We start from the raw sequence: 12053 nt of genomic DNA, 5'->3' as shown, positions 1-12053 counted from the left end.
GATAAATCTATTCAAATACATAAATGTTTGCTGTCAGGTCACTGATTTGATTTTCCTCAGGGGAATTCTGACTCATTTTACTCATGATGACTCGTCTCTCAGGTAGCCTTATAGCTCAGGCAAAATGAAGCAATTTTTTTATTAAAAGTATTTTTGCAGTTTATATTAAAATGTCTGTTTCTCTTGGCAGAATTATTTTTATGGATTTATTTTGGAATAGAAAGAAATGGCTTGGTTAACTTTCTTCTTTTTTTTTTTTTAGGCATCAGAAAGTATACTGAACTTGGATATTGGATGACCCTGGGTTGTAGTTTTCAATATTACTGTTATCTTGAGCAGTTTTGCTTACCTTTGAGCTTCAGTTCTACAGTTCATTATTGGTTCTACCTCCCTTGTAGGACTATTGCCTAGATAAAGTGAGGTTATGGTTCTAAACATGTTTGTAAACTACAAAGTGCTCCACAAATATGTTATTGTTGATAATGTTGTGTGGTTATCAAGGCTGGTCTTGGGGAAGACTGTCAAATCACTGAGTTTTGTCTTTGCATTTTCTTTTCAGTCTGTTGAGTGATTCAACTCTTTTGAGATTACAGGGTCTTGTATCATGTTAGAGGTACTTGTTTTAGTGACCTTAAGACTTACCAGTCTTCAGTGTTTAGTGGAATCCTATAGGAAGTTGTTTGCTTACAAGAGCAGATGTTTTACAGCCTGCTATGTGCATAGGCATAAAATGAGCTACGGCAATAAATGTGTGATAAACATCATGGTTGCCCTCATAGATTGGATATTAGTTGTTAAATTGTAATTAGTAAAGCATATGGGGTTAACCTAGAGTAAGCAGGTCTAATGGGATAAAACAGATCCCATCCTTCCCCTTCTCTCCTTTACTACTGTTTGAAATATAACAAAATTATAGGTTAAGAACCTTCACTTTGAAATGCACGTAAAATGTATGTCAATTGTATGCTGTGCTATTGGAAAAGCAGGTTGGATTTAGGAGTGGAGATAACTTTGGTGGGTAATTCAGGGGAAAGCAAGACTGATGAGTCAGCTGTCCCACTGCATGGATTTGGGTTGTCAGAAGGTAATATTGAGAGGATTGAGGGGGATGTATGTCCGGCCAGGAACAGATGAAATCCATTAAAAAAAAATTGTAGAGTCCTGATTTTAACATTACACTCACTAAAAGCTAGAGTAATATATATCAGCTTTGTGAGAGCTATTTTTTGAGGATTCACGATGGCTCAAGATTGAAGTTGCCAGAAGTGTGAGCCCTGATCAGTGAGTCATTGTGTTTTTAAAGTAATTATTTGTTTCTTTGGGGTTGGCTCGGATGGTAAAGAATCCGCATGCGATGCAGGAGACCTGGGTTCGATCCCTGGGTCGGGATGATCCCCTGGAGAAGGGCTTAACAGCCCACTCCAGTGTTCTTGCCTGGAGAATCCCATGGACAGAGGAGCCTGGTGGGCTGCAGTTCACGGGGTTGCAAACAGCTGGATGTGACTGAGGGACGGAGAACACACTCACATCTGTTTCTTCAGTCTGTCCAGCATTTATTCTTTACGTGTGTGTGGCATACTCTTTTCTTTGGTAATATGGTAAACTTCCTCATTCAGAAAAATTTAGTGTATTTGTCTACTTTCTCCCTGCCCATGTCAAGTAGTTTTGGTAAATCAAACAGATAAGCATGTTTAAGACTTACATTCTGATGTTAATTCCTAAAAGCCAAAGCTCTTTACACACATGCTGCAAGCCTTTTACTTTTATGGGAGATAAACCTGTTTCTAAAATACATCTTGATAGTGTTTCAAGTGAGGGCTTAACACCAAGTAAAATATTTATTCATTTTGGTTTTGGTTTGATTTTATTCCAGTTCACTCAAGTTAGAAGAAAGGACCACGAGTAAAATAATATTTAGGTTCAGACATTTGAAAGTTAGCATGGTTCATTCTAGTTTTTGGCTTAAAGTAAAATTTGGGTTTTAAGAGAAGATTTTAAAATAGAGTCAATTCAAATTAGTTCAAAAGGAGAATAGATATTTTAAAGTAAGAATTTTGCATCAGAACCTTCTGTAAGGTTCTGACCACTTCATGGTCAAGTGAGGGGCTTGGACTCTTAATAATTATCAATACTGTAAAATATTTAAAATTTTTTATTTTGCTGAAAATACAAGGTTGATTTTAGGACCTTGACCCACTATGTGTTATTTTCAAGGCATAGTCTTAAGCAATGTAGTGTAGTAGGGTACAGGTTTTAGAGTAAATGGACAGATCTGAATCCCATGGGTACTCTTTATTGAAGAGGTAACTTTGGGCATATTGCCAGTAAACCTTTCAAACACCTTAGTTTCACTCATTTGTTAAGTGATTATTATGAGTATATCACAGAATTGTTGTATGAATTAAGTGGTATTATGCAGGTCAGGAACCAACAGTTAGAACTGAACATGGAACAACAGACTGGTTCCAAATAGGAAAAGGAGTACATCAAGGCTGTGTATTGTCACCCTGCTTATTTAACTTATATGCAGAGTACATCACGAGAAACGCTGGGCTGAAGAAGCACAAGCTGGAATCAAGATTGCTGGGAGAAATATCAGTAACCTCAGATATGCAGATGACACCACCCTTATGGCAGAAAGTGAAGAGGAACTCAAAAGCCTCTTGATGAAAGTGAAAGAGGAGAGTGAAAAAGTTGGCTTAAAGCTCAGCATTCAGAAAACTAAGATCATGGCATTTGGTCCCATCACTTCATGGGAAATAGATGGGGAAACAGTGGAAACAGTGTCAGACTTTATTTTTGGGGGCTCAAAAAAATCACTGCAGATGGTGATTGCAGCCATGAAATTAAAAGACGCTTACTCCTTGGAAGGAAAGTTATGACCAACCTAGATAGCATATTCAAAAGCAGAGACATTACTTTGCCAACAAAGGTCTGTCTAGTCAAGGCTATGGTTTTTCCAGTGGTCATGTATGGATGTGAGAGTTGGACTGTGAAGAAGGCTGAGCACTGAAGAATTGATGCTTTTGAACTGTGGTGTTGGAGAAGACTCTTGAGAGTCCCTTGGACTGCAAGGAGATCTAACCAGTCCATCCTAAAGGAGATCAGTCCTGGGTATTCATTGGAAGGACTGATGCTGAAGCTGAAACTCCAATACTTTGGCCACCTCATGCAAAGAGTTGACTCATTGGAAAAGACCCTGATGCTGGGAGGGATTGGGGGCAGGAGGAGAAGGGGATGACAGAGGATGAGATGGCTGGATGGCATCACCGACTTGATGGACATGAGTTTGGTTAAACTCCGGGAGTTGGTGATGGACAGGGCGGCCTGGCGTGCTGCAATTCATGGGGTTGCAAGAGTCGGACACGAGTGAATGACTGAACTGAACTGATGATTCTCAAAGTATGGATGTTGAAACTGCATCAAGAAGCACGTGGGTGGTTTATTAAGCATCCTGGGCTTCACTGCAGATCTACTGAGTGTTTCTGTGGTGAGATTCTAGAATCTTCATTTTTAGTAAACTCTCCTAGATATAACTAAGTCCACCGTTTGAGTGGTGCTTGCATAAAATAGTAGGCTAGAAATACACTTAAATATGTATTGATATAAATTAAACTTAAGACCTCAGCGATGTCCCTGCCAATTTCTTATCCATTGCTGCATATTGATGCCCCGAAGAAACCAGAATCATTTGTAAAAGGGTTATGAAGTAGAGTAATTCTACCTGTAAATAGATTCACATGTGACAAATTGTGTTTTTTTGTTTTGACTTCTTGTTGTTGCCTTGTTTTCAGTAAACCCACCAGTCTGCTTTGCTATTTGTAAGGCTTCTGCCTACCTTAGGGCTTTGTATCTGATCAGTGGCAAGCATAAGAAGTAAAAACACTGCTGAATGTTTGTTTAGCAGGAAGTAGTCAGTTCCCAAATCCTAGTAATTCTGCTTGAGCAATTTTTATATAAATTCAAGAGCAGACGTTTGCTGAGCACCTGCGTTATGCTGAACCCTCTGCTAATAAGCATTAGGGAAATGAATTTAATAGTTTAATAATGTCTGGCTTTCCTGAGAGCTCATGGTCAAGTAAGGGGCTTGCACTCTTAATAAGTATCAAGCATTGTGATAGGCACTGTAGTAGGGTATGTTCCTGGTGGTAAAAGAGCATAGCAGAACAGAAGAATTGTTATTGTTGTTTTTTGTAAACTGTTGCCACTGCCAATAATCCAAGTTCAGAGAATCTAATTTGTTGAGCACTCACTGTGTGGCATGTACTTAAATATTAACACCATTATGTATCTAAGGACAAGCCCTTGACTGGTTTCTTCTTTTCTTAAGGTTATTTTATGGTTCTTCAGAATCAACGCTTGTGAACACTGGGATGGTATCTGCCTGTGATTGAAAGTGTGGTATTATTGTGCTGTCAAGGACTCTAGAATCTTTCCTGTCTCATTGTTATCCTCTATCACCCTGTGTTTTCCTTTCACTTCTATAAGTGAAATACAGGAAAACATCTCCCCCAGCCAGCTTGTGTATGACATCTGTCCATTTTGTTTTCCCTGCTTCTCCTGTGTTTACTCTTCCTGTCCCCAAAGGAAATTTAGTAATTTTTTGTTTTGTGTTTCCAGTCTTTTAGATAGAATCATGTGGAGATGAATTGTGTCTATCTAAGGGAAAAGACTTTGCTAGAAATATTTTTACCACAATTTTACATTGAAATCGCCCTAAAAATTTTAACGAGGCTATTGACCATTGGCTTGAGGTGACTGATTCAGATGCTTAGTTGGCATTCCTTTGCTTTGTTAATAGTTTTGCTTCAAGGTATGAGAGCAGTTGTACTCTTGATAGAGCTTCCACATTATTGAGTAAAGCCCCTGTTTCATGACAGCAATATGTTTATTTTAGAGTTTGTCTCTGATTTTCTGTGGACCTCAGGTCATTGCTCTTTTTTCCCTTTTACTTATTTTTATGTTGTTTTCATGTATCTAAGTTGTGTTTATCTTGGAGAGTATGTATTGCTTTAATAGAAGTTTCTTAGCCATTTACTTTGGATAAAGAGTTGTTTGAACTTTAATTTAAAAACCTGAAAATTTGACAGTGTCAATGTTTCCCTTTCAGACTATCTTACATGCTTGATAAGGTGATTTTTTTGTTATTGTTCTTTAAAAAATTTATGTAGTGTTTTTCAACAGAGTGTTATATTGCTATTGCTAAGTCACTTCAGTCATGTCCGACTCTGTGCGACCCCTGAGACGGCAGCCCACCAGGCTCCCCCGTCCCTGGGATTCTCCAGGCAAGAGTACTGGAGTGGGTTGCCATTTCCTTATCCAATGCATGAAAGTGAAAAGTGAAAGTGAAGTCGCTCAGTCGTATCCGACTCTGAGTGACCCCATGGACTGCAGCTACCAGGCTCTTCCGTCCATGAGATTTTCCAGGCAAGAGTACTGGAGTGGGGTGCCATTGCCTTCTCCTATATTTGGGCATCCATAAAAAATATATGTTGTTTCTCTTCATGAGAAGCAAGAGTCAGAGCTAGTTTCCCTACAAATCCTTATTGTTAGGTTAAAAAGCTTCATAAAAATACCTTGTATCTTCTTGTATCCTACCTGGTGTGCCGGTTTCTCTGGAATTTATAGACTTGGTTTTTCTACATGGAGATGTTACTTTTGATATTTCTACATGGAGATGTTATTTTTGAGGTAAAGGAAGATTTTATAGAGTTAGTCATTGCTAACTTTGCTCAGTTTATGTTAGTATGACTTACTAACATCTCTAAAAGCCTCCCAGTTAAGCAGTATCACAGTTGTTGCTTTTTCTGAGCTCTGAATCTTAAGAAACTTTAAAATTAGAATATCAGTGTCAGATACCTCCGACATCTTCACGGATGCCTGAAGTGGCCTCTTGGGTCAGGATGCGGAGTCCACACTTTTAATATGGATTGTGTTACCTTGTAACATTTGTTCATCTCAGGGTCCATTGTTCTGAGGATTGATTTCAGAAGATGAAAAAAATGTAACCACAAGATACAGTTTACAGGTACAAACTTTGTTTGAGAGATTGAGAACTAGGCTGCACATATTATGGGATACATCTAAGGCTTTTGTAAAATTGTATTCTATATTTAACAGCCTTCAATGGAAAGTGGTTGTTCTGTTGCATACCACTTTTGCATTGCTTCAGGAGGACTGTTTTATGGTTTATATTTTTAAGATTTAACCATTGTGTTAAAGAGTAGGGATTTTAATTCTATGTTCTAATTAGAATGGGACATTCATACTACTTGAGTGAATTTTGATTGCAATAGAGGATCCTAAGAATTCTCTGGCCAGAAGAGAGGCCTGAAACTGAGCTACTCCCACTGCTTTGCTGTTGTTGCTGCTGAGATAAAGTGGCATTTTTTGGAGACCAATTTTATTGTAGTTGATGTGAGACTTACGATACCCTGGATTCTGGGAAATTTAATATTAGGCAAAATGGTGTTTGTTTGTTTTTTTTTTAAAGAGGCCTGTTTGTTATGAATTCTAGCTTTTCATGAGGATTTTTGGTTTGTTGGTAGTAGTGTTTAAAATGATGCTCTATTGTTAAGATTCAAAGTTATCCAATTTCTAAATTGAACATCACAGAATCAGTTGTTTTACATTTTTGTTCTCCATATTTTGGTTTCCAATTAGGATAAATTTCAAACTTAATGTTGCCAAAACATCTTTGGAAATAGCTCTTCAGCTATTAATAAATGAGTAATTGAGGCCTGAACTACAAAAGATTACTTATTTATTCTTTTGTTAATCTGGAGCTGACCTTTTTACATTATATTTTCAGAAGCATCTCCTTCTTTGGTAGGGATGGTATATGAAGTTGGTCTTTCAGTAGTAGTGGGAAGGTTGTAAAACATGGCAGAGACAGCCTGAGGCGAGTGAAGAGTTCTGTCACCTAAAGCTCTGTTATATTGGACAAGTTTGTTTCTCTTATTTTTCTTATTTGCATTTGAAGCATAATAAATAAGTTCCCTCCATTTATCGTAAGGATTAGAGTAGATGAAACAATGAATTGGAAAGTTCTTTTTTTACAGTGAAATTTTATACAGCTGTTACCTTATTGCCGAGTCAGCAAATTGCAGTGCCAAATGGTGACATGCTTTTCCCTGGCACACTAGCTGCCGACTGTCCCATGCACTACTGATGCTCATACGAAGTCACCGCCAGTGTTACCTTGCCGTTCTCTACAGCTCTGCTATTTCAGGTATCTGATGGAGCAGTCTTGAAGAGCTTGAATGATTTCTGAATAAAAATTCCAGGATGCTTGGGCACAAGGTCTTAGAGCCATTGTTCCTTGTATACGCAGGATTTCCTGCTAGTGGAGGAAGAGTTCCTGCTAGACTGTAAGAGTTCTCAGCAGTTTCTCTCACTGCTCAAAAGAGAATAGAGTAAACCTTTTAATTTTTGCTAAGATAGTAAGCAGGGTTATTTTTTTGTTGTTAAAGGATTGGTCTCTGTTCACATCCAATCAGTTTAAAATTGAGGCCTCAAGACTCTCTCTCAGCTATAGCCTCTGTGGCACCCATTTATCTTTCAACTCTGCTTTTAATATTTTTGCAGAATTACCTTATTTGTGCCTCTTCCTATAGGCAAATCATAATGTTGGGATAAACATTTACGAGTGTAACAGTAGTAGATAGTGCTCAGTCCCTCAGTCGTGTCCAACTCTTTGTGGCCCCATGGACTATAGCCTGCCATGCTCCTCTGTCCATGGAATTTTCCAGGCAAGAATCCTGAAGTGTGTTGCCATTTCCTTCTCCAGGGGAGTCTTCCCAACTCAGGATCAAACCTGCATCTCTTATGTCTCTTGTATTGGCAGGTGGATTCTTTACAACTGGGCCACTTGGGCAGCTTAAAATATGATTATAGAGTGGGAAATCGTAATTTTTGGTTATACCCAGACGGTTTTTGTTTTCAGCTAAAATTGTGGAGTAGAGTACCCATTGTTAATATCTATGTCAATTAAAAAATGATGATGCTTTGTTTTGTGAATTAGACCTGTGAGATCTCACAAGAAACTTGTTCAGTGGAATTGGAGTTATTAATTCATTGTTCTTTTAATATGTATACATGTGTGTGTGTGAAAGTTGCTCAGTCGTGTCCGACTCTTTGCGGTCCCATGAACCATACAGTCCATGGTGTGCGTGTGTGTGTGTGTATTATATATATGTATATGTGTGTGTATATATATTATATATATGTATACATGTATACATATATTTGGTGATATGGTTTTTGACTTGAATGATCTAGAGAAAAGTCAAACTGTTTGAAATCACTTTTTATTTTCTTTGGAACAATAGGATTACAAGAAAATGTATTCAACACTTTGGATTTTAAGTACAAGTATAATAATACAAGTAAGGATAGGTTTATTTTATAAATGGAGAAGAAACTTATAGTAAGGTTTGTACTTAGAAGTGGTGGTTAAGATTTGTTGTTGCTCAGTCACTAAGCTATATCTGACTCTTTGTAACCCCGTGGACTGCAGCACACCAGACTTCCCTGTCCTACACTGCCTCCCGGAGTTTGCTCAAATTCATCTCCATTGAATCAGTGATGCTGTCTAACCGTCTCATCCTCTGCCACCTTCTCCTTTTGCCTTCCAACTTTTCCATCATCAGGGTCTTTTCCAGTGAGTTGGCTCTTATATCAGGTGGCCAAAATGTTGGAGTTTCAGCTTCAGCATCAGTCCTTCAGTGAATATTCAGGACTGATTTCCTTTATGATTGACTGGTTTGATCTTGCTGTCCAGGGGACTCTCAAGAGTCTTTTCTAGCACTCCCAATTCAAAAGCATCAATTCTTTGGCACTCAGCCTTCTTTATGGTCCAACTTTCACATCCATACATGACTGGAAAAACGATAGCTTTGACTAGACGGACTTTTGTCAGCAAAGTGATAATATCTTTGCCTTTTAAAACCTGTCTAGGTTTATCATAGCTTTTCTTCCAAAAAGAAGAATAGCTTTTCTTCCAAGGAGCAAGCGTCTTTTAATTTCATGGCTGCAGTCACCATCCTCATTGATGTTAGAGCCTAAGAAAATAAAGTCTGTCACTGTTTCCATTTTTTCCCGGTCTATTTGCCATGAAGTGATGGGACCAGATGCCATGATCTTAGTTTTTTTGAATATTGAGTTTTAAGCCAGCTTTCTCATTTTCATCTTTCACCTCATCAATAGGCTCTTCAGTTCCTCTTCACTTTCTGCCATTAGAGTGGTATCATTTTCATATCTGAGATTATTGATATTTCTCCTGGCAATCTCGATTACAGCTTGTGATTCATCCAGCCCAGGAATTTGCATGACGTTCTCTGTATATAAGTTAAATAAGCAGGGTGACAATATATAGCCTTGTTGTACTCCTTTCCCAATTTTCGACTAGTCCCTTGTTCCATGTCTGATTCTAATTGTTGTTTCTTGATCTGCATACAAGTTGATTAACGTGATCAAAAATGAGTTCTATGGAATATTTTGGGGGAGTGAGGCATGATCATTTAGAACTCAGATTAGATTTAATTAAGTTTTTAGCATATATGTCTAAGATCTATTTTACTAGATAACTAGAGGTGAGAGGAAACTTATGTATGTTGTTGTCTTGTGCTGAAGTTTATGTACATTTAAAGCATATGTAAAACTGTTGGAAATAAAATTATGGTATTGACAATATTTGATTTATTCTTTCTACAAGTCATATTGGATTTGTGCTAACTAAATCATATCTGTTCAGGTGTTTCACCTTAAAACTAAAGACATATGTGTTTCAGATAGCTGGCTGTGATACAGTATAGACTGCCTATAAACCACCTAGCTGTTGTATGTAGGAATCATTCATTGTTTTTGTATCTGTCATGAAGGCTGCCTTACACACAAGAGAGTTAATCAGTTGCAGATACTGCTTTTTGGCTTTTGTATATATTAACTCTGTGAGCTTAAATGGCTGTAAATATTGTTTACAATATGCCACTAACATTTGGATATTCATTTTTCTGGCAGTCTTAAATTGAGTAGGGGAAAGACTCAAACCATTGGAAAATCAGATTATTATATATTTTATTTTTTTTAATGTGCGAGACAAATGAATACATATTTCATCATCTTGGTTTGGTATTTGGATTTAACTATTGCATCATTTTTCTTTTATGAGGTTACTATGAATTCAACTAACATCTTAAAATTGGTATAATGGAAGAGTAGGAGAGAGAAAAAGCAATGTGCAGTTTTGTCAGTGAGAACTGGTTTTAGAAATGTCAGCAAAGAGAGAAGAAGCACAAGTCATAATTGCTGCTTTGCAAAGATTGTAGTCCCTAGAATCTGGGTGTATTCTGAAATCACTAAAGGAACAATTTAAAGCTTTTTAAAATCAAGTGCTCAGTGGTATAGAATGGTTTGAAATAGTTTAAGAATTCAGAGAGTAAGGTGATTGTTTAGTCAAGAAAGGAGGTGGCTCTTGAACTTGGAAATAATCTTTGGATTGTTACTGGCGGGAAATGAAGGCAGAAGAGATGAGGAGATGGCCATGAGTGGGCAGAGACCCCAGTGCTGGTGAGATAGTTATGAATGAGGCTCAGTTCAGAATGGGTTTGATTTTTCTTACAAGGTTTGCGTCTCTTACCCCCAAATTAACATTCCCCTGTTTCTTTTCCCCATCTGACTTTTCTTGGAAATGTATCAGTATTTTCTTAAGAAGAAATAAGACGCGGAGAAGCAAAAACTTAAAGCTTTACCTTCCTAAAGGGAGAGTGGTCTGAATAGAAACAGAATTAGATGTTTTCAGTTGCACGTATCTTTTTTTCAAGTACAAGAAGAAAGCCTGGGGAAAAAATTAGGGCTTTTAGAGTTGGACAGATAAGGATTCTTTGGTGAGTCCATCATTTGCCTTTTGACTGGACAAATTTAGCATTTTTCTTATTATGTTTATATAGGAACAGTGCTATCTACTTCATGGGATTGTTTTCATTAAATGAATTCATGTGTATAAACTAAGCATGGTGCCTGCTCTATAGAGTGACTGAATAAATGGTGGTTAAAATAATTACTTATAATTGAAACAAATAGTTGAAATAATTCTGTGATGATAGATATGATAAATGAACATGAGCATTTAAAAATAATTATAGAATATTTGGGCTTCCCAGGTGGCGCTAGTGGTAAAGAACCCGCCTGCCAATGCAGGAGACATGAGATGCAGGTTCGATCCCTGGGTTGGGAAGATCCCCTGGAGGAGAGCATGGCAGCCCACTCCGTTATTCTTGCCTGGAGAATCCCATGGGCAGAGGAGCCTGGTGGGCTACAGTCCATAGGGTCACAAAGAATCGGGCATGACTGAAGGGACTTAAAACGCACATAGTTTACTCGGTATACTGTGGCAATTTTCTCGGTTGAAGTCTTTGCAGTTCTCATTTTTCTATCCCTTTTTTCTTTTAGGAGACAAAGATGGCAGCAAGGTGACCACAGTGGTGGCAACTCCTGGGCAGGGTCCAGACAGGCCACAAGAAGTCAGCTATACAGACACTAAAGTGATTGGAAATGGGTCATTTGGTGTCGTGTATCAAGCCAAACTTTGTGATTCAGGAGAACTGGTTGCCATCAAGAAAGTATTGCAAGACAAGAGATTTAAGGTAAGACCTTCAGTAGTTCATGTGTTTTTTGTTGCTGTCAGTACATGTAAATAATTACTTTTTAAAGTGTTTCCTTTTGCTTCAGGTTTCATTTATTGCACAAGTGTTTGTTCAGCTTAACTACTGTAGTGACTTTTCCATTGTATATTATGTTGAGATAAAATTTACTGAAGATTGCAGTATTTTTTTTTAACTGTAGCTATGAGTGATATATGTATTTAAAATGTTGTGAAAGATAGATTAAAATTTCTTAATTCTTTATTTTAAAATGTGACCTCTGTCTGCCTTGGGTCTCATTGATGTAGGAGACCAGAGAAACATTGCCTGTAGCATATGTTCATTTGATACAGTTGACTGTGCTTCCTTTCTTGAAAAATTTCCTTCGAGTCTATGATACAACACTGTCAT

At 37.7% G+C, this 12053-nt stretch overlaps 1 protein-coding gene across 4 annotated transcripts in view; it reads left to right on the top strand.

Moving 5' to 3' along the window:
• GSK3B (glycogen synthase kinase 3 beta) overlaps positions 1–12053 on the top strand; it is a 220016-nt gene that overhangs the window by 62133 nt on the left and 145830 nt on the right. For all 4 annotated transcript variants that reach the window (XM_027529592.1, XM_027529541.1, XM_027529760.1 and 1 more), the window contains exon 2: positions 11452–11645. In XM_027529592.1, the coding sequence (XP_027385393.1) occupies positions 11452–11645 (194 nt within the window). The remainder of the gene's footprint in view (positions 1–11451; positions 11646–12053) is intronic.

The sequence above is a fragment of the Bos indicus x Bos taurus genome, chromosome 1 (genome assembly GCF_003369695.1).
Source record: "Bos indicus x Bos taurus breed Angus x Brahman F1 hybrid chromosome 1, Bos_hybrid_MaternalHap_v2.0, whole genome shotgun sequence".
In the NCBI taxonomy this organism is placed as follows: Eukaryota; Metazoa; Chordata; class Mammalia; order Artiodactyla; family Bovidae; genus Bos; species Bos indicus x Bos taurus.
Note: the sequence above shows the minus strand (reverse complement) of the source record. Positions and strands in the feature narration are given on the sequence as shown.